This window comes from Macrotis lagotis, chromosome 4 (assembly GCF_037893015.1).
Source record: "Macrotis lagotis isolate mMagLag1 chromosome 4, bilby.v1.9.chrom.fasta, whole genome shotgun sequence".
NCBI classification, from domain to species: Eukaryota; Metazoa; Chordata; class Mammalia; order Peramelemorphia; family Peramelidae; genus Macrotis; species Macrotis lagotis.
This window is the reverse complement of record NC_133661.1, coordinates 12,235,483-12,255,524: the sequence shown is the minus strand read 5'-3', so window position 1 is coordinate 12,255,524 and position 20,042 is coordinate 12,235,483. Positions and strand designations below refer to the sequence as shown.

The 20,042-nt window shown below is 46.6% G+C and overlaps 1 protein-coding gene across 3 annotated transcripts in view; it reads right to left on the bottom strand.

The window, feature by feature from the left end:
- The window catches only part of ATAD1 (ATPase family AAA domain containing 1), a 74,690-nt gene that overhangs the window by 30,462 nt on the left and 24,186 nt on the right, over positions 1-20,042 (bottom strand). The window contains exons 1-2 of one of the 3 annotated variants that reach the window (XM_074232252.1): positions 9,599-9,703; positions 968-1,142 (exon numbers count right to left, since the gene is read on the bottom strand). In XM_074232252.1, the coding sequence (XP_074088353.1) occupies positions 968-1,129 (162 nt within the window). In that variant the 5' untranslated portion in view covers positions 1,130-1,142; positions 9,599-9,703. Of the gene's footprint in view, positions 1-967; positions 1,143-8,127; positions 8,241-9,598; positions 9,704-20,042 lie in introns of those variants that run through there. The other 2 variants (XM_074232255.1, XM_074232254.1) reach the window with 2 other exon arrangements.

Below are 20,042 nucleotides of genomic sequence, written 5' to 3'. Positions count from 1 at the left end.
AGTTACCTATTTACCTTCTTTATTTTTCTTGGTTTTTTCGTTTCTTAGATAAGGTCCCCAGAATTCCAGAATTCTGCATAATCACTGTTTCTTACAGGACATTAGCACAAATACTTGAGGCCAAGAGTCATCCACCCATGAAGAAGTGGAAAAAATAGTAACAGTTGTCAAAGGAGGAACTGAAAACCCCTCATAATCATGGAAAAGAAGAGAAATGTCAATCCAAACAGCTCTAAGGTTTCCTTACACCCAAAGTCTGAACAAAAATGGAAGCATTTGGGGGTGTGGGATTTACAGAAAACCAGACCCCATATTCATATATTGGGAGAGCAGTTGTGAACCACTGATGAAGCAATGGCCAATAACCCTTCTAGAAATTAATCTGGAATATGCCCATACTCTCTAACCTAAAGATCCCACTAGGGGCTCAAACGATGTCATAGATACAAAGAAAGGACCCACAGACACCAAAATCATAACTTCTTGTGATGTTGATGAGTTGAAAACAAAGTAGGTGTCAATCAATTGGGGAATAAATGAATCATGATCCACACAGGTGACATTATTACTGCAGAATTCAGAGACACAGGGGACGGTAAGAGTGAAGCCTAGAAAATCCGGAGAACAATGAACACAAATGAATGCAGCAAAGTGACCACAGCTGACCCCAAAAGAGGAAGGAGGAAGGAGGAAGTATCCTGGACCCCGGGAGCCAGAGGGGGAGTCTGTGAGAGTCCTATCTAGTTTATGTGTTGGTTAAATCTGATGCCCAGACCTGTCTTTCCCCTGGTGGAGGAATGAGGGTAGGAAAGGAAGAGATGTAAAAAGTCTCATACAAACTTCTAAAAAGAAATGGGTGAAGCTTTATCAAACAGGGCCTGTTGGCTTCGAGGTGTATCTGCACAAGATGGTACAGACTTTGGTTTAAACAAAAGGAGAGGGTCTGTCTACTGTTCACAAGTCTTACCTGTTTCTGAGCTTCAACTTTTTGCTTCCTGGTTGGATCAATTGCATCTACCATCCACTTTATGGTAAAATATGTGACGGCTCCAAATATCGTCAAACGGAAAATTAAACCAACAACTTCATTTCGACTCAAGGGACGAGAAAAGGGTTCAGCATGTACCATCTTGATTATTAACCTGAAAACAAATAGAGAAAACATCACAGTTGAACAACAGACACGGTCAACAGTTATAACAATAATGTTTGTCGTTCATTCTCGAAGAAGATCATGATATCGGGGAGGTGACGCCATGACAAGCACATGAATTGGATTTGAGTGAAGGGGGTATACTGTCACCAGCCTCCCTCTTACTTCCAGAACCACCTGGGTCCAGTGGTCAGATATGAATCAGGACAACTGGAGATGACCCTGGATGCGAGGCAATCAGGGAGAAGTGACCTGCCCAAGATCCCACAGTTAAGTGTCAAGCTGGATGTGAACACCTGTCCTCCTGACTCCAAGGTCAGTGCTCTTTCCATTGCACCTCTGAGTTTTCCAGTTAACACTTACATCTGATTTCAGTCTAGTGGTGAATGAAGTCTAATTTTCACTTTCTACCAAAAATTCACTGTTCCTTCAATTTGTTTGTAAAATGACTGTGTAAAAGTAACAGATATTCATAAAGAAAGTACACCAATTTACAAGGGGATGCCCATCAATTGGGGAATGGCTGAACAAGTTGTGGTAGATGAATGTGATGGAGCGCTAGCGTTCTGTAAGAAATCACAAGTTCCCAAACTCCAGAAAAGAGTATACCTAGGAACAGCGGCATTGTATGATGATCATCTCTGAAGGATACGGCTCTGCTTGGCCACACAGGGAACAAAGAATTCTAAAAGACTTGTGATGGATGGTGCCAGCCACATCCAGAAAAAGAACTATGGAGTCTGACCACAGTATACCATTTTCACTTTTTAAAATTAGTTTTATAGTTTTTTCTTTTGTCCTGATTCTTCTACTGTATGACTAATATGGAAATGCATCCAACATGATTGTACATATAGAACCTCTATTACTCACTGTCATGGAGACAGGGAGGCGAGGGTGGTAGAAAAATGTGGTACTCAAAAATCTTGCCAAGAAACTATATATGTCATTGAAAAAAAATACAATTTAAATTTTCAAAAAGTACACCAATTTAAAGAACTACTTGGAAGCGACAGCTACTCCCCACTATAGAAATAAGCAATTCTCAACGATGTTGGAAACTATTAATTCTATAAAATCCAAATCACTAATGTTAAGAGCAATGCCAATCAAACCAATCCTGAACTTCACCTCACACCTACCTAAGGGCTCACATTTACACAGGGTCTTTATGGTTTGCTAAGCACTTTACAGAGCAGCCAGTACAATGGACAGAGTACTAGGCCTGGAGTAAGGAAGACTTGAGTTCAAATCCAGCTGCAGACACTCTCCAGCTGTGCATAACATAGTGTACATGATTCGAGGCAGAGAGAGACAGAGAGAACAAGCGCAGATGCAGTCATAAAGTGAGAATTTGAATCAACAAAAAGACATATTAAATATGATCACTAAAATATTAAAAGAACCAGAAGAAAACCTCTTATGTGATGGATGGAATCCCAAAACAACTATAGGTCAGGAGAAAAAGCCATGCAAGAGTTGCAACCTGCATGATAAAATGATGAATTGAGGTAAATTAACATTAAATTATGGCCATGCTTTAAGGTAATTAGCAATTTCCCCAAGGCCTTTACTATTTCTGGAGCTAGTTTACCTGAAATTATAAAACTTTATTTCATTTTTTTCCATTCACACCCATTTTGTTTTAGTACGTTCATGATCTGAAAGAAGTTGACGGAATTCGCCAGCATTCTTTATATGATCAAAGTGAGGATTATATGAAGATTTCTTGGCCTGGTCATTCATAGTCCTGGTCAAGCTCTAGGTTCTACCACATATATGCATTCAAGTCCCTTCACCTTCTTTGCCTCAGTTTCCTCATCTGTAAAATGAGCTGGAGAAAGAAATGACCAACTTCTCCAGTATCTCTGGCCAAGAAAACCCCCGATGAGGCCAGAAGAGTCAGATGACCACTAAACAACTGAACAAAGTCCTCTACAAATCTCTCGTATGATCCTCACTACAATCCTGTAGAGCAGGGTGTGCTATTATGGCCCCATATGACAGATGGAGAAACTGAGGCAGACCATGGCAAAGTGACCAGCTCAGGGCCACCAAGCTGGAAAGCATCCAAGGGCAGGTCTGATCTCAGGTCTCCCCGGCTCCAGGTTCAGCTGAGACAAAGGGACATGGAAGGGCTCTGAATGGAATTAGGCAAAGAGAGGGATTTCAAAGACTGGGCCCTATCCAGCATACCTCTCAACGAGGTCCATGAAGAAAGGACTCCCAAGCCTCCACACCACCTCGGACACCCTTTGGTGGGGAAGCCCAAATGGATGAACACAATGCAGTCCAGTCACTACCCTAACAACAGCTGCTTCTCCAGCCTGCTGGAGGATGTTCAAGAAGGGAGACCCCCCTCCCCCATCTTCCCCCTCCCACATTAAAGCAGCCAGTGCCTGGGACCAAGCACAACTTGCCCAGTCCCAGCTCTACCCCAATTCTACCATCTCATCTAGGGTCCAGGACTTCCCCTCTCTGACTACTCCCCAACTTCTCCAGATGTTTTGCACTCAATGTCTGGTGGCAGTCTGCCAGGTCACACCGGGCTTTGTGGCTACCACACCAAAATGACACACCTGCAGCATGCCTCCCCAATGGCTGCTAAAGTTTAAAAACAAAACCACCAGCCCTGGTGCCAGGCAGGGCATCCTGGTAATCACTTTGAGGGGACCCATTCCCAAGGTGCTGTAAGCATGATCAATCCTGGTAAGGGAGATGGAGGAAGGAGGAAGGCTTGGGGGTTGGGGGGTCAGCCCCTCTCTGTGAAGAACCTGGCTCTGAGGGCCCAGGTGAGAGTGTCATTTCATTTGGAAAGGGAATCCAGAAGATCCTTTTAAGAGTCTGTGACTCAGACGAGACCACTCATCTGAATCATAAAATCAAAGTTTGTTTCAAATTTTACCAAATCATTTTCTCTAGCCTAACCAAGGGTCCTCTGGGAATGACCACCATGCTGTCTGCCAGCTGATCTCCTGCCTGGGGAGGCCCCTCACTGGTGAAGTCACTCCACATGACCTAATTGGGGGACCCAAAGAACTGTAACATGGCCTTGGGCTGGGTGGACAGCTGCCCAATTGGAGGAGGAGAGAGCCTGGCAGTGGGAAGACTTCCTAGAGGGATCCTTGATGCGAACAGGATGGGGACCCCCAAGACCCAAGAGGCAGGAGGTGGCCAGGGTGGCTGTCATCAACAGTATGGCAGAATCCTTGGAGACAATCTAATCCACCAGAGAAGGGCTTTGGAACCAAGAGAAGCAGGAGGGCTGCAGCACCCGCCTTGCAAAGGGACGCAGGGGCCACATCTCCAGCCATAGAGATCCCCCACTTGGCTTGGCTGCCTCCATCCCAGGGAGAGCAGGAGAAGTGAGCCCTGCCATGGATGAGCCAAAGGCCAAAGATTCCTTTTCAGAACCTTCTTAAATAACTGAAGGAAAGGCCAAGTTTCAGCCAGAGATGAGTGGGAATGCCTTGAAATCTCTCTAAGGACGGCAGTCTGGGCTGCTGAACCCCAAGCTCAGAATCCCTGCCCAAGAAGTCAGCCTTCCTAAGGCCTCATTTTACAGCCAAGGAAACTGATGTTCAAAAGGGTCAAGGCGTCACCAAGGCAGCAAAGTCCAGAGAGCTCGGGGCTCTTAGAGCATTACCGAAGTGCTGCCCTAGAGCAGGGTGAGCTTGGCCGCGGGCACACCAACCAGCCTATGCCTGGATACCCAACCCGTTCCAGGGCATCACCTGCCCAGGCTTGTCTGCCTCCTGACACTATTCAAATATTCAAAATGGCTGCATGTCTCCAAGGGCCTTTCTCTTCTCTTCTGCAGTTAAGGCTAAATTCCCCATAGGTCTCCCCACACCTGGGGTCTTCCCTTTCCTTGCTCCCACACTCGGGCCTCCACAACCCCCTCAAGGCACAAAAGATCCTGGCTCCTAACTCCAAAACCTTTTCCTGAGGCCTCACTCTCCATTATGTCTCCACTGCTTTTGACACTACTGATCACCCCTTCTTCAGACCCACTTTTCTCTTATGGTTCTCCTCCTGTTTCCCCCTCTTTCATCCCACACCCCTGCCCCATTATTCAAGGACCCCTCCCACCTCTTTTCTTCTTTCTCTATGCTCACCACAGCTATCTGCCTTCTCCAATTCAATTAGCTCTACAAAGAGGATGCATTTTAAGGATAGATGGACAGACGCGACAGATGGCCCCAATCTGTCTCCTGAACTGCCATGTGTCACTGCCACCTGCCTGTTGCCACCCCTCATCTGGATATTTCATCGGTACCTCCAACTCAACTTGTCCAAAATGCAGCCTGCCCCTTCTCCCCAAGCCCTGACTTCAGTTGCTGATCTCCTGTCATTCCAGTCTGTAATACTGGTAGAAGTGCATAATAAAACTTTGTTATCTTGATTCTACCTACCCATTGCCTGGCAAATGGTGGCCAAACCTCGAGAACTGCCTCTGCATTCCTCACTGCCACCTCCCCACCACAGGCCACTTTCACCTCTCAACCTGGACAACTGCACTGAATGCCTAAGGGGTTTTGCTCTCTGGTTACTCCTTTCTCCAATCTGTCTCCCACATCACTGCCAAGACTCTTCTTCTCACTGAGCCCAGAGTCCCTTGGGGCTGTTGGAGACCGCTGGAACGAGGGGTTGGGAATCTAGGACTCAACCCAAGGTCTGCTCCCTGCTCCATGGTGACCCTGGCCAAGGGCTGGGCCTAGATGATCTCCTTCGGTGACCAATACAACAGATCGCCTATGGCTAAGGATGAAGCTACAGGCTGCCATCTTCCTGCTTTGATCCAACTCTTCAAGACATAAGCCCAATCACTCCTGAATGACCAGAAAGAATGACAGAAACACACGGTGTGCTGAAAACAACACAGACCAGAGTTTTATCAGACCAACTCCTTCAGCATGGGAATGGGTCCCTGAGACCAGCTGTCCAAGACTCAGCAGCTGGCAGGCCCCCAAAGTAGCAAAACTGCTCACCAACTATCATTATATTATTCTATTATACAATGACTTACACTATCTTATTGCAACCACCCTAGGCTCCTCCACCCGCAGGCCTTCTTTTAAAAGTCTCTTCCTATTCTGCTTCACACAGAAAGTCCCAGAACCAGCAGGCCTCAATTTCCAACCTGTATGTAGCATTCCAACCATCAATTATGGGGCAGGGAGATAGAGTGCTGGGCCTGGAGTCTAGAAGACTGGAGTTCAGATTCAATCCCAGATCCTGAGTGGCTGGACATTTAACCCGTCCACCTCAGTGTCCTCAAGGACAGCCCACAGTGGTGCCAACTCCCTGAGGCTGCTGTGAGGATAAAATGAAATAAAGCCTGGCAGAGTATGTCCTTAATAAGTTCTTGCTCCCCCAGACGATTTTTGAGCTAGAATGCCATCCTTCAAAATAAAGACTAAGATTTCAATGTGAAACTGAACTTCATTACAAGTGCAGCCCTCTTCTCTTCCAACTTTGACAATAATGATGGTCTTATTTTTAAACAAGAAACAATCTGCACTTGAACAATCTGCACACTCGAAAGCCTGGGTTTGGTTCTCTTGGCAAACCAGAAAAAAAAAGAAATCCCATCTTTAAATTCCACACATTAGTCTATCTCTTAAGGACTTTTACATTAATACTGTCAATGATGATTGATAGATGGCCTGAGTTGAGTTTAAGCGCAGGCCTGAGACTTCCATTTCTACTGAAACAAAATTGCATCATTGATCTCCCCGTCCTGTCTCCCCCCTCCCCAAGCTAAGGAACCTTCAACAGTCTTGGCCTAGAAATTCTTCAAATAACATGGTGACAATTCAGAGGAGGCAGTGAATTAATTCCCAGGAAGGAGCATTCCTAAACTCAGAGAATTCTGGCCTTCTCAGATGGCAGCTTATCAGTCAGTTGAGACAGGACCCATTAGTACCTCTCTAGAGGTCATCTGTAAGGAAGACACTAACGGTCACTTGTCCGGCTCACTGCAACCTTTTCTGAGTGGGCTTCTCTCCAGGCAGAATGAGCTGTGGCCACATGCCAGGACCCGACCCCGAGGAGCTGTGAAGGCAGCCGGGGTGGCCGCCCTGGTGACTGCGGGAGGAGAGGGCCCGAGCGGCCTTGGGAGCTGTCCTCCCGCCCTTGGCTGCTCCTCAGGATGCCCTCTGGGAAGCCTTTCGCGCTACACCTCGGAGCCAAGTCACTGGGCAATCACTGGACAGATCCCGTTTCCAAAGAGGGCAGAGGACCAGATGGTGTCCCCAAGGTGCGTCCTGCTCTGACATCCTGACTCTCCAGGTCCCCGGGGATACCAAGGGGGACCCCGGACCTGGCCCTGCCCAGCAGATGAACCCCCCGTGGAAGCATTCGTCTAAGTCCTCCAAGAGAGAAGGCTCCAGGATGGCCCCGGTGTCCTGGAGAAGACTGGACACACAAGGTGGTGGCAACGAGCCGGTGCCCTGGGCCGGCTGGAGGCGCGGGGGCGCGGGCCAGGGACGGCCGTGCCGGCAGGGGCTCCTCCTCGGCCCCCCGGGTCCGCAGCCTCCGGCCCCGCTCGGGGAGGCCCCGGCTAGCCCCGGCGCCCGGGCCCCCAGGGGAGCTCCTGGGGCCGGGCCCGGCCTGTCCCCGCAGTGCCCTTGGGGGGCCCCGGGAGCCCTGGCGTGAGGCCAGGCCGCGGGGGGCTGCCCTCGGGGGAGGAGGGGGCCTCGGCCGGGGGCGCCCCCAGTCCGGCCCGGGCCTCGCTGCATGCGGCAGGGCCCCCGCCTCCCGGCGAGGACCCCGGGGCTCCCCTTTCTGCTCGGCTCCTCGGTTTGGGGGGCCCGGGCGGGGCTCGGCGCCTCCCCCCGCCCCGCCCGTGACCTTGGGCGCCCCCCCCCGCCCGTCCCCGCGCTCGGGGGGCCCAGCCCGGGGGGGGGGGGAGAGGCGGGTCCGAGGCCCAGCCCGGGCGGAGGGGCCGCCCGCGCCCTCCCCGCGCTCACCTGGCCGCGCGGAGGCCGCCGAGCCCGGCCCGAGTCTCGCCCGGAGCCCGGCGCCCAGGGCCCGCCGCGGGAGCTCCGACACGGCCCCGCCGCTCCCGCCGCCGCCGCAGAGCCCGCCCGGGAGCCCAGGCCGCGGCGCGCAGCACGCATGCGCCGCCCCGCCCCCGCCGCCGAGCCCGCCCGGGAGCCCAGGCCGCGGCGCGCAGCACGCATGCGCCGCCCCGCCCCCGCCGCCGAGCCCGCCCGGGAGCCCAGGCCGCGGCGCGCAGCACGCATGCGCCGTCCCGCCCCCGCCGCCGAGCCCGCCCGGGAGCCCAGGCCGCGGTGCGCAGCACGCATGCGCCGCGCCGGGCTTTCGCCCCCACCGGCGGGGGGAGGGGCGGCGCAGGAAGCAGAGCCGGAGAAGGCGGGGTCCGCGGGGCCCCGCCCCTGCCCCGCCCCGGGGGCGGAGCCTCAGCCGGGCGCGCCGGAAAGCCCGGAGCGGAGGGGCCGCAGGGGCCCGGGGGCGCGGCCCGGCCTCCCCCCCCCCCCCCGGAGGGCCCCGCCGCACCGGGACGCCCCGCCCCCCCAGCGCCTCGGCCGGGGGCCCAAGCGCCCCCAAACGCCTCCCGCCACTCCCCCCGACAGCCGGGGGCTCGGGCCGGGCTGCTGCGGCCCCGGCGGGGCCCGACCCTGGGGCCCGGCCTGGCCCGGGGGGCCCCCCGCTTCTCGCTGCTCCCCCCCGCCCCGGTCAGGAGCCCCGGGCCCGAGGAAGGCGGGATGCCCCGGGGTCCCTGAGGGGGGCCGCGCCCCTGGGAGGGGGTGGGGGCCGCCGGGGAGCCTGTGGAGGTCGGGGTCCCCCCACGGGGCCGGCCTAGGAGGGAATGCCGGGGGGCGAACCCCCCTGCCTCGCCGCTGGCCTCGCCGCCTGGCAGAAGGCTCATTCCGTAGAGGAAGGAGCAAGGTCAAGGGCAGTGGGTGCCTTGTTCGAGGTGGCACAGGTAAGAAGTCACCGGGGCCAGGGAACAGCAGGCCCTTTTGGTAGACCCCTGCCCAGGGGAGCCTTCCCCGGGCATTCAGCCCCAGCCTGCACAGAAGCTTGGCCCTTTGCAGCCTGGGGGTCCGCAAGCAGTCGCTTCCTCTAATTCTGGAACTGCCCTCCGCTTGTGGAGCTACAAGAGATGCCAAGGAGCAGGCCCGAAGCCATGACTCCACGTCCATCCGTGTGCACATGTGTGTGCGTGTCTACACGTGGTCACCCCCACACACAAGTGTGACCCAGACTCCTAACTCACTGCTTTGAGGACTGTTCTGTGCAGGGGCATGCCAGTGAGACCCGCATCCAAAGCCTAGTCTGGAACGCGTGGCCACAAGTCAAGAGCAGAGCTCAAAAGTAGCCAAAGAACTCCCCCACGTGGCCCAGGCGTGCCCTCCTCCCACCCCAGAGCACCCCCCTGGCTCGGGCCCTGCCCGGCTCCACCCAGGCACCTACTTCTCTCCCTGGGTCAGTCGCCTTTAATCCTTTCGCTTCTGAAGCCAAGATCACCCTCTTCCCTTCCTTTCAGTAGTTGGCGAGATCTGCAAGTGTGGCTTTAAGAAAGGGGGGCCTCCTCCAAAGACCCCGCCTCCGGCCCCAAAGGGTGGCTGAATTTCCTCTCCTGGGCTCGCCAGGAGGCGGGGCATCACTGCAGTGCCCTGCTGAGGTGGTCAGGGAGCAGAGGTCAGGGAGAGGCCCAGCTCAGGAGGCCAGAGCCACCCTCCTTCCTCCCAGCTCTGCGCCTTCACAACCTCGCCTGCCCCGCTACCCTCAGGAGTGGCTCACACTGACTTCAAGGCCCTCCAGCGTAAAAGCTGCCACTTTTAGAAACTAGAATGCCCACAAAATGAAGGGAGCAGGGCAGAGTCAGGTTGGGCTCCAGTTCAAAAAGGCTTCACTCATGGAAATGGGACATGAAGAACCAATAACATTGGGGGCTTCAAGGCAGGAAGACCTAGGTTCGAAGGTCACCTTACATTCCCAAATAACCTTTGAGAAGTCATTGTTTCTCAGACTCAGTCGTTTGTGATAACTACCGGGGCAGCTAAGTGGTTCAGTGGCTACAGCACTGAGTTCAAATGCAACCTCAGACCCAATCGTGACCTAGCTGTGTGACCTTGGGCAGGTCATTGACATCAAATTAAAAAAACAACTCTCCACAGAATGAGATAATGGTAAAGTGCAAACTTCCTAATAAGAAAGTCATTTGCAGCTACTACGTCGAGTTAGGCAATCCCTGCTCTCTAGGAGAAACCTTCTACTGGAGGGGATCTGGGAATGGAGGAGTGATAAAACATTTTACCCAAAAAATGAGGCCATTTGCGTAGAGCTCCCGTCCTCCACACATCTTAGATCTTTCATTCTCTCCTTCCTCCATCTCACCCCAAGAGGCTGCCCTTCTTCCCTATCTACCTCAATCCCATATCTTCCTCACATGGCATCCTATAATTCTTCCTTTATTTATAGCTTATTTCTCCAGAAAGCCTCAGCTCTTCCTTGGGAAGACGCACTAGCAACTGGAGGAAGAGCTTTCCCAATGCTCCGATAAATAGGGAATCACTGCAGGGATACAGAATTTTAGGGCTCACCAAAGCAGAGAACCTTGGAATCTAGGGAATAGATACATGAAGAAACCTGCTGTCAAGCCACCAAGGCCTACCTCTGATATAGATTGACTGGTGACTATGGGCATGTCCCTTAGCCTGCAGATTATAAGGCACCGAGAAGATGGTAACCTCCATTAGGTTCCTGCTGACACTTGAGGCATCCCTCATCTCTAACCTGAGGGAATGTGTATAGGAAAGGCATTGCCTGAGAGGACCAGGTCTCCAACCTTACTCCTATGACCTTGGACAAACTGACTTAAGCTCTCTGGGGATGGGTTTTTTTCATCTGTAAAATGACAAGGTGCAACTGAATGACCTCCAAGTTCCACTCCATCCCTAAGATCTATAACTCCATGATTCCTTAATGAGCATTTCTCAAATACTATGTGAGCCACTGGGGATACAAAAGCATAGCACAAAAAGGGAACTGATATTCAGAATGGGGAGATACATGCACATTTACATTGTTAGAATATTAGGAAACACCCTGTCTTCCAGAGCCAAGGCCTACAGTCAAAAGCTGCTCCCTGAGCCCGGCAAAACACCAGTCCTTTGCACTCAGCCTTTGGATGAGCTCAGCCACATCAAAATCCCAGAATTGTTTTATACAATTATTATGCTTCTTTGACCAGCAACCGGGTCCTCTGAGCTTGGATAAACTCCTGCTGTATCCACCTTCTGGTCATGGGGTTCTGCTAGGAATCAAACTTGTCACATTGTTGCCGTTACCCTTAACTCACTGGGCAGCTACTGGTATAAGAACTGAGATCTGGCCCCACTGAATCGGGTCCCCCGCTAGGGCCGGACTCTGACACATGCGGCCTTGCTTGTTTGATTAGACTTACCTTTGATTCTGTTTGACTCGCCTGTCTCCAGCCTGCTCTGTTTGGCTCAGCCGTCCACACGGTTGATAAGATAATACGTACATAGAACAAGCTTCCAAGACAACTATTTTGGGGAAAAGCTTGCAAGAAGATCTCCTGCACAAAATGGCCTTTATCTAAGTCTTGAAAGAAGACCAGGCAGCTGGGAGAAAAACAGGACAAGCCAGGCCAGGGATGGAACCTTGTGGATGAGGAAGAGCAAGGGCAACTGTGTCTGACTGCGTTGTAGAGTTCATGGAGGGGAGTAAGTTTAAGAAGGGTGGGGAGGTAGGTTCAGGTGGGGAGGGCTTGAGAAAGCAGAGTGCCAGCTATTATGCTGTACTAGATATACAACTTAGTATTTGGATAAAGGTCATCTGAAAACTAGGACTAGCATCTACCTCAAAGGATAATGTAGGTAAGACATTTTTTAAGCCTTAATGTGGCATGTGAAAGTCAGTTATTACCAGAAGGCAAGTCACTCTCTGAACCTCCATGTGTTTTTGACCAAATCCAGGTCACAAATTCAGAAAGTAAGGGCAAATTACCTTAAAAATAAAGATGCTTGACTTTTATCATTCTTAAGCTGCCATTATGTCTTTAAAGAGGCAGCTGTGTTTTATCTCCAGTCCTTTCCTGTCATATTTTACAAATCTTGGAGTTTTCCTATGACTAAGTCAGAAGGGAAGCCTGGCCATTGAGGGGCAAAGATTGGCCATGCCTTTGGTGGCCCTTCAGAAGCTAAGCTTACCAGCTCTGAGAAGCTAGTTCATTCAGGATCATCCAGTTTCACTTCTTTGAAAGCTCAATTCAATCACCATTTTCTCCTTTTCTTAGTACCCCCCCCTCAAGTCCTTTGTATTTTGGGGATATAGTAGTATTTGCCTCATTTCCAGGGGTTTTGGTAAACATACTTTATAAGCCTTGAAGTTGTCTATAAATTCAATTCAGCATTTATTAGACTCCTCCATATTAGAAGTAGAGAAAACAAATGCAAAACTGAACCTATCCTAGGCTCCAGCAGTTTCATTCCATTGGGGGAAACATGAACATCATAAGAAAATGTATGTTTTACCAAAACCCTTGAAAATGAGGCAAGTACTACTATTTAGAAAAATGTTTTATTGCTGTTTTTTGTTTTTAATACCTCAATCAGTCCCTCTGTAGTACACTCTGTGGTAAAAAAAAAAAATGCAAAAACCTGTTAATGAAATTTATCCAATGTAGCATCTCCTGGCAGAGTGAGTAACATTCTGTCCCTGTGGTCCACTACCTCTGTTCCAACATCAGTCATCTGGAACCAACATTGGTTGAGGAAGTATTTTTCTTTTTTCTTTTTTTTTTTTTACTAGGTAAAGATTTTATTGACCTTTTTTTCCTAATTTTAATTCCAGTCCTGTTCAGCAGGAAGTAATATTCTTATGGCTTTTGTTACTGTTATGGTTGTTGTTGAGTCATTTCAGGCACATAGGACTCTTCATGGTCTTAGCAAGCATTTTGGAGTGTTTTACCATTTCCTTCTCCAGTTCATTTTATAGATGAGCAAACTGGGACAAACAGTATTAATGATGTGCCTAGAGTGACCCAGAGGCCAGATTTGAATTTACGTAGATGAGTCTTCCTGACTCTAGGTCCCGAGCTCTGTGCATTATGGCATCACCTAGTGACCTCAGTTTTCATGTTACAGAACAAGAAAGGCCCTGAAGGGGTTGTGGCTTGCTCAGGTCTTCAAGCTAATGAGGGCTTCCTGGGGCAGTCAAACCTGGGTCTCTTGACTCCTAGTTCGACATCCTTTTGCTTCAGCTCCCTGAAATCAGCAGGCAAGAGTTAGGCCAAGCTAAATTGAGGAGAGATTGAGGAGACTTGGGCTGCATCCTGATTCTGCTACCTTGAGCATTGATTGGGTTTAAAGGAGGTCCATGATCTGAATCCCAATGCTACTTTTATTAAGCCCTGTGACTTGGAAAGTCATTTTCTCTCTTTTGGGGCTCAGTGTCCTGAATCATAAAACACTATAGTCGAATTTCATTAGATAATCTCTATCTTCTTGATGCATCCAAGTCCAATTTCTATGATCCTGGAAAATCCTTTTTTAGCTCTAATGTTCTAGTCCAAGTCAGGGACTTTTTTTTTTTGGCTAAGTTGACTTTTAGAAACTCAGGAGATAATAGTTTGTTCCTGTAATAAAAACTGGGGTGCTGCAATATTGGGAACTATGAGGAATATAGTATATTTGGCTTCCATAGGATTTAAAGAGGAGACAGCTAGTTAATTTATATCTATAAATATTACAAAGACTGGGGTCTGTCAATGGCTATTGAATAGGAAAGACAACAGCCTACAGTATACAGGTATATTGGGAGATAAAAGAATTGACCACATCAATCATGGAAATGGGAAAGGTTTTCCAACCTGACCTCAAGATGGTGACCTGAGATTAGACCAGGCCTGCTCCCACTAGTCCTGGGTTGACCTAGAGTCTCTGAGGTCCATACCTAACACTATACACTCCACTCCACCCTGTGACAATTGCTACTCAACATATCAATTAGATTGACAATTCAGATCAATGGCTGACTTGGAGGGGAGGAAAAAGCCTTTGAACTAGACTGTCATGATTCAGGGCTTCCCCCCCCCCCCACTAGGGAAGATAGCCCTTTTCTGTTGAAAAGTTAATAAAGATTATTCAAGCAGTCCAGGCTAAGTTTTTATAATTATGAACCATTTATAAAGGAGCCAGTCAATCCTACTTTATATTTGCTGAAAATGTGATTCACTCTGTTATGATTTTGAACTAAATGCTTTCCATTTCACAAAAATGTAATATATATGTATTTTTTCAACAAAGTTTCCACTTACATCCTATGAAAGCCAAGCAGCTTCCCAATATTGCAGTATCCCAATATCTAGAAGTAATTGTATTATATTAGCCAATTAAAACCTTAGTCCTATAAGAATATTTATGCAATCTGAACTATTGTAATAACCCCTGTGGTTATTTTTACAAGAAATTGCTTCCTGAGTTCTATTTTAATAGAGTTGAAATATGGTTCAGGGATATTTTGTGACCCATTGTTTTCTGAATGAAGATATAGTACTTAGTTAGGTTTTCAATCCTAATTGGTGAAGGCCAGGAAGACTGTCAGTACTGAAGGACCCGAAGCTTCATTCCTACAAAGCCTATTGATCTATGTACCAAAGTTTGTTCAAACTGGTCTAGGGAGAGATTAAATTAAAAATTTTCCCCCCAAAAAAGTTGGGTATATATTTAGATTTTCTCTACTATCTGCTTTCTAAGAACTTTTTTTTAAATAAAATTTATTTTTTTTCATTGAACAAAAATCTATTTTCTCTCTTCCTGCCTCTTTCTCCCCATTAAAAAGGGGGAAATTGTTTTTAATACATATGCATAGTCAAGCAAAACAAATTCCTACAAGGATCATGTTCAAAACCCAAAAGTTTCATTCTGCATCTTGAGGCCATTACATCTCTTTCAGAAGAAATCCTCTGGAATTGTGATTGGTCATTGTGTCAATCAGAGTTTTTAAGTCTTTTTAAGTAGTTTCTCTTTCCAATTTTGTTGTTATATAAATTATTCTTGCTTTTCTTATTTCATTTTGCATCAACTTATATTAGTCTTCCCTGGTTGATGTCCCCTTTATAACTTCTTATAGCATACAAGAATTCCATCAAATCCACACGCAATAATTTGGTCATCCATTCCTGAACCACTTAGTTTCCAGGTTCTTTGGTACAACAAAAAGAACTGCTATGAATATTCTTGTATTAGTTTTGTTTTGTTTGGTAAATAGCTTTGATCTCAGAGTAATTTTCAAATACTATTTGCTTGAGTCCCCATTACTGTTTTCCAATCAGGATTATAAACTGAGAATCATTTCAGTCAACCTGCCTTAAAGAGCTTTTGAAGAGGAAATTTGCAAAACATCTTACCTGAAAGGCCTGTGACAAATACACTCCCACAAATCAATTTAGAATCTATAATCCAATGATCTATCTATGTATATGTCTGTATCTATAATCCAATGGTGGAATTCAGCCAATTAGCATTGGTTCAGTAGAACTGATACCTAATTTTATGTTGAGTTCAGCAAAGCAGTTGTTTATTTGAATCCCACCACTGTATCTCTCTTTCTCTCTCTCTCTCTCTCTCTCTCTCTCTCTCTCTCTCTCTCTCTCTCCCCTGCTCTAATATATGGGTCCTTTTCTTCTTTGTTGAGACAAGTTTGAAGGAAAGATGTCAGTTTTTTTTTGCCTTAAGGCACAGTGAATCCTTGATCCATGACTAGATGTTGCCTCTATTTAACCATTTGAGTGGGTGGCAGGAAACTGAATGAAGGAAAGTTTCAGATGTTTGCTATGATCATTTTGTCTTGGAAGGGGATCTTTATGTACCCGTTCTTTTTTTTTTTTTTTTTTTTTTTTTAGGTTTTTGCAAGGCAATGGCGTTAAGTGGCTTGCCCAAGGCCACACAGCTAGGTAATTATTAAGTGTCTGAGGTCAGATTTGAACTCAGGTCCTCCTGACTCCAGGGCCCGTGCTCTATCCACTGTGCCACCTAGCCACCCTATTGCTCATTCTTAAAGACATTTTATTTGAATTTTTTCTTCCTTTTCAGAGCAAATAGATTTTCTTTTGAAGTCCAAATAATTTTCTCTTTTTCTAGTAGTATCTTGGAATTGTTTCTTATTGTCAAAGTATAAAAATTACTTATGTTTTTACAACTATATTCCTGGTCAAAGGTTGATTTTCTTAGCTATTGTAAGGAATGGAATGTGTCCGCCTTTGGATTTTAAAAGGAAGGCTTGTCCAGCCAGCTGTAATCCAAGGATGAACCCCCTTTGGACTTGGAAAGGAGCATTTCTCCTGACCTCCTGGTATGTAAACTCATAAAAAAATGTTATCTCCTTTAGGCAGAATGGCATCACAGAAGGATGGTTTTCTTGGTTATCAAATGATAGAATGGTCACCACGGAAGGTTATGGTTTGGTCTACTCTTGTCATAGATATTCTGTTCCCCTCCCTTTGCTGCTATATAAGTTTTCTGATGTCCCACAGTTTGGGGTGGTCATTACGAGAATGTCTTCCACCTATAGGTTAATGGTAAATCCCAGAAAATAAAACTTTATGTCTAATATTTATTTTCTGTTGTTCATTTTAACCTTCTATATTTAAGGTTAGCATTTTATTTTTTATTTTTAAAGTTTTAAAAGTTTTAAGGTTTTAAAGATTTTATGGTTAACATTATATACTTTTATTTTATTTTAGTTTTATGAAGTATAATGAACTTCTCCAAATGAGCTTGGTTCTATCTCTACCTGATAGTAGCAAGAAAATATTATATGGGGGCAGCTAGGTGGCGCAGTGGACAGAGCACTGGCCCTGGAGTCAGGAGTCCCTGAGTTCAAATCCAGTCTCAGACACTTAATAATTACCTAGCTGTGTGGCCTTGGGCAAAGCCACTTAACCCATTGCCTTGCAAAAAAAAAAAAAAACAACTAAAAAGAAATATGTGATTGCTAAATTCAGTTATGAGTGAGTTTAATAAGTGCTTCAAACATATATTTCTGGTTTTCAAAAAGTCTAGTTTCTTTCTTTTGAAAGAAATAGAATATTATTTTCCCCCTCTGTTAATTAAAAACTCAGGAAGTCAAATGAGTAGAAAAGTTGGAAAACTTGTCCTGCCCTTATTATACTTTATAAGTCCAGGAAAAGATCACTTCGGACAGGTTGTGTTGTATAGGGATGATAGTCTTTGAAGAGCAATAGTGTGTCATAATAATATACAACCTCCTAGACCTGCAGTTAACCTCCAGAGCCGTTAATGATTTCCCTTATTCTTTGTTTAATGGATACATACTACCTTGTCTCTCACTTTGGGGTGACCACCTTGTATAGATGTCTTCTAGAGAATAAAACTTCATGTCTGGCCTAAATTTTCTATCATTTTATTTTAATCCTAATATTTTAAGGTTTACAGTTTTTGTACCTTGACTCAGATATGGATGGGAATTTAAGGACAGACAGGTTCGCTTTCTCCTCCCAAATATGCTACCTGAAGAACCTAAATTAGGTAAATTTTTTTTATTTATTTTTTATTCTCATTTTGTACAAATGTTTTTTTTACATGAATAAAATATTCTTGTTTACAAGTAAACAAAATACCCCTCCCCCCATGAATATAGATAGACTTGCTTGGGTGAAAAAAGTAAAGGGGAAAGAGAAAAAAATTAAAATTAAAAAAAATAATAGTAATAATTGTAGGTATGGCCAGGTGGCGCAATGAACAAAGCACCAGCCCTGGAGCCACGAGCACCTGAGCCCACATCCAGCCTCGTAAACCCAACAATCACCCAGCCGTGTGACACGCAAGCCACCCGATCTCCACTGCCCTGCAAAAACCAAAAAGAAGAAAAAAGAAGACCCAAAATAAAATAAAATAGTAATAATAGTAGGGGTGTCTGGGTGGCAGACAGAGCATTGGCCCTTGAGCCAGGAGCACCTGGGTCCAAATCCGGCCCCAGACATCCAAAGATCACCCTATGTGGCCCCAGGCAGGCCACCCAGCCCCACTTGCCCTGCACCCTCCCCCAAATAGTAATAACAAAAAATGTGCTTCAGTCTTTGTTCCAACACCAACAACTCTGTCATGGGTGGATCTCATTCTTTATGATAAGTCCATCACAAAAGTTACTTCCATATTTTTCCAATGTTACCATTGCTGATCACAACTCCCTCCTTTCTTATTTCTCCACTACCATGTACTATATTTTCTCTCTCCTTTCACTCTGACTCTGCTGTAGGGTCGCTGAGTGGTGCAGCAGACAGATCCCTGGTCCTGGGGCCAAAAAGCCCTGAGCCCCCATACCACCCCTTAGGCCCAGAATCCACCTGGCCCTATGGTCCTGGGCAGGCCTTCCAATCCCAGCCCTTTGCAAGAAGTAAAAAAAGAAAATATGTTATATCTGACCACTCTCCCCCCATGGTCCATCCTCTCCTCCTTTATTTACATCCCCACCCCTTCCCCCAGTCCCCCCTCCTTCTTATTCCAGATTTCTGTACCCCATTGAGTATATTTGCTGTTTCCTCTCCTAGCCATCTCTGATGAGAGCAAAGGTTCCCTCATTCCCCCTTGCCTCCCCCTTTCCATATCATTGCAATAGCTCATTGTAATAAAAAAAAATCTTATTATGTGAAATATCTTGGACTATTCCCCCTCTCCTTTTTCTTTCTCCCATTCCATTTCCCTTTTTTCCTATTTTTTATCTTTGAATTCAGCTTTCTTCTGTGCTTCAACTATAAAAGCTCCCTCTACCTGCTCTATTAACTGAGATGGTTCATATGAATATTATCAGTATCATTTTTCTATACATGCAGTTCATCCTCATTAAGTCCCTCATATTTCCCCCCTCTCCACCAATCTCCATGCTTCACCTGAGTCCTGTATCTGAAGATCAAATCTTCTGTTCAGCTCTGGCCATTCTAAAAGGAACCTCTGAAATTCCCCTGGTTCATTGAAAGTCCATCTTTTTCCCTGGAAGAGGACATTCAGCCTTGCTGGGTAGTTCATTCTTGGCTGCATTCTAAGCTCTCTTGCCTTCCGGTATATTGTATTCCAAGCCCTACGAGCTTCCAATGTAGTTGCTGCTAAGTCCTGTGTGATCCTGACTGCAGCTCCACGATATTTGAACTGTGCCCTTCTGGCTGCTTGTAATATTTTGTCTTTGACTTGGGAGTTCTGGAACTTGGCTATAATATTCCTGGGGGTTGGTTTTTTGGGATCTCTTTCTTTGGGGGATCAGTGTATTCTCTCCATTTCTATTTTGCCCTCTGCTTCTAGAATATCAGGGCAATTTTCCTGTAGTAATTCTTTGAAAATGATGTCAAGGCTCTTTTCCTGATCATGACTTTCAGGTATTCCAATAATTTTTAAATTATCTTTCCTAAGTCTGTTTTCCATATCAGTTGTTTTTTCAATGAGATAGTTCACATTTTCTTCTAATTTTTCATGTTTTTGGTTTTGAAGTATTGATTCCTGATTTCTGGTAAATTCATCAATCTCCCTGAATTCTATTCTTTGTCTGAATGATTTGTTCTCCTCAGAGAGTTTTCTTATCTCTTTTTCCATCTGGCCAATTTTGCTTTTTAAAGCATTCTTCTCCTCAATAACTTTTTGAACTGTTTTATCTATTTGATCTAAGCTGGTTTTTAGCATGCTATTTTCTTCAGCATTTTTTTTTTTGGATTTCCTTGACTAAGCTGCTGACTTCATTTTCATGTTTTTCCTGCATCTCTCTCCTTTCTTTTCCCAGTTTTTCTTCCAACTCCCTCATTTGATTTTCAAAGTCTTTTTTGAGCTCTATCATAGCCTGAGCCCAATTTCTGTTTTTCTTGGAGTCTTTAGATGCAGGA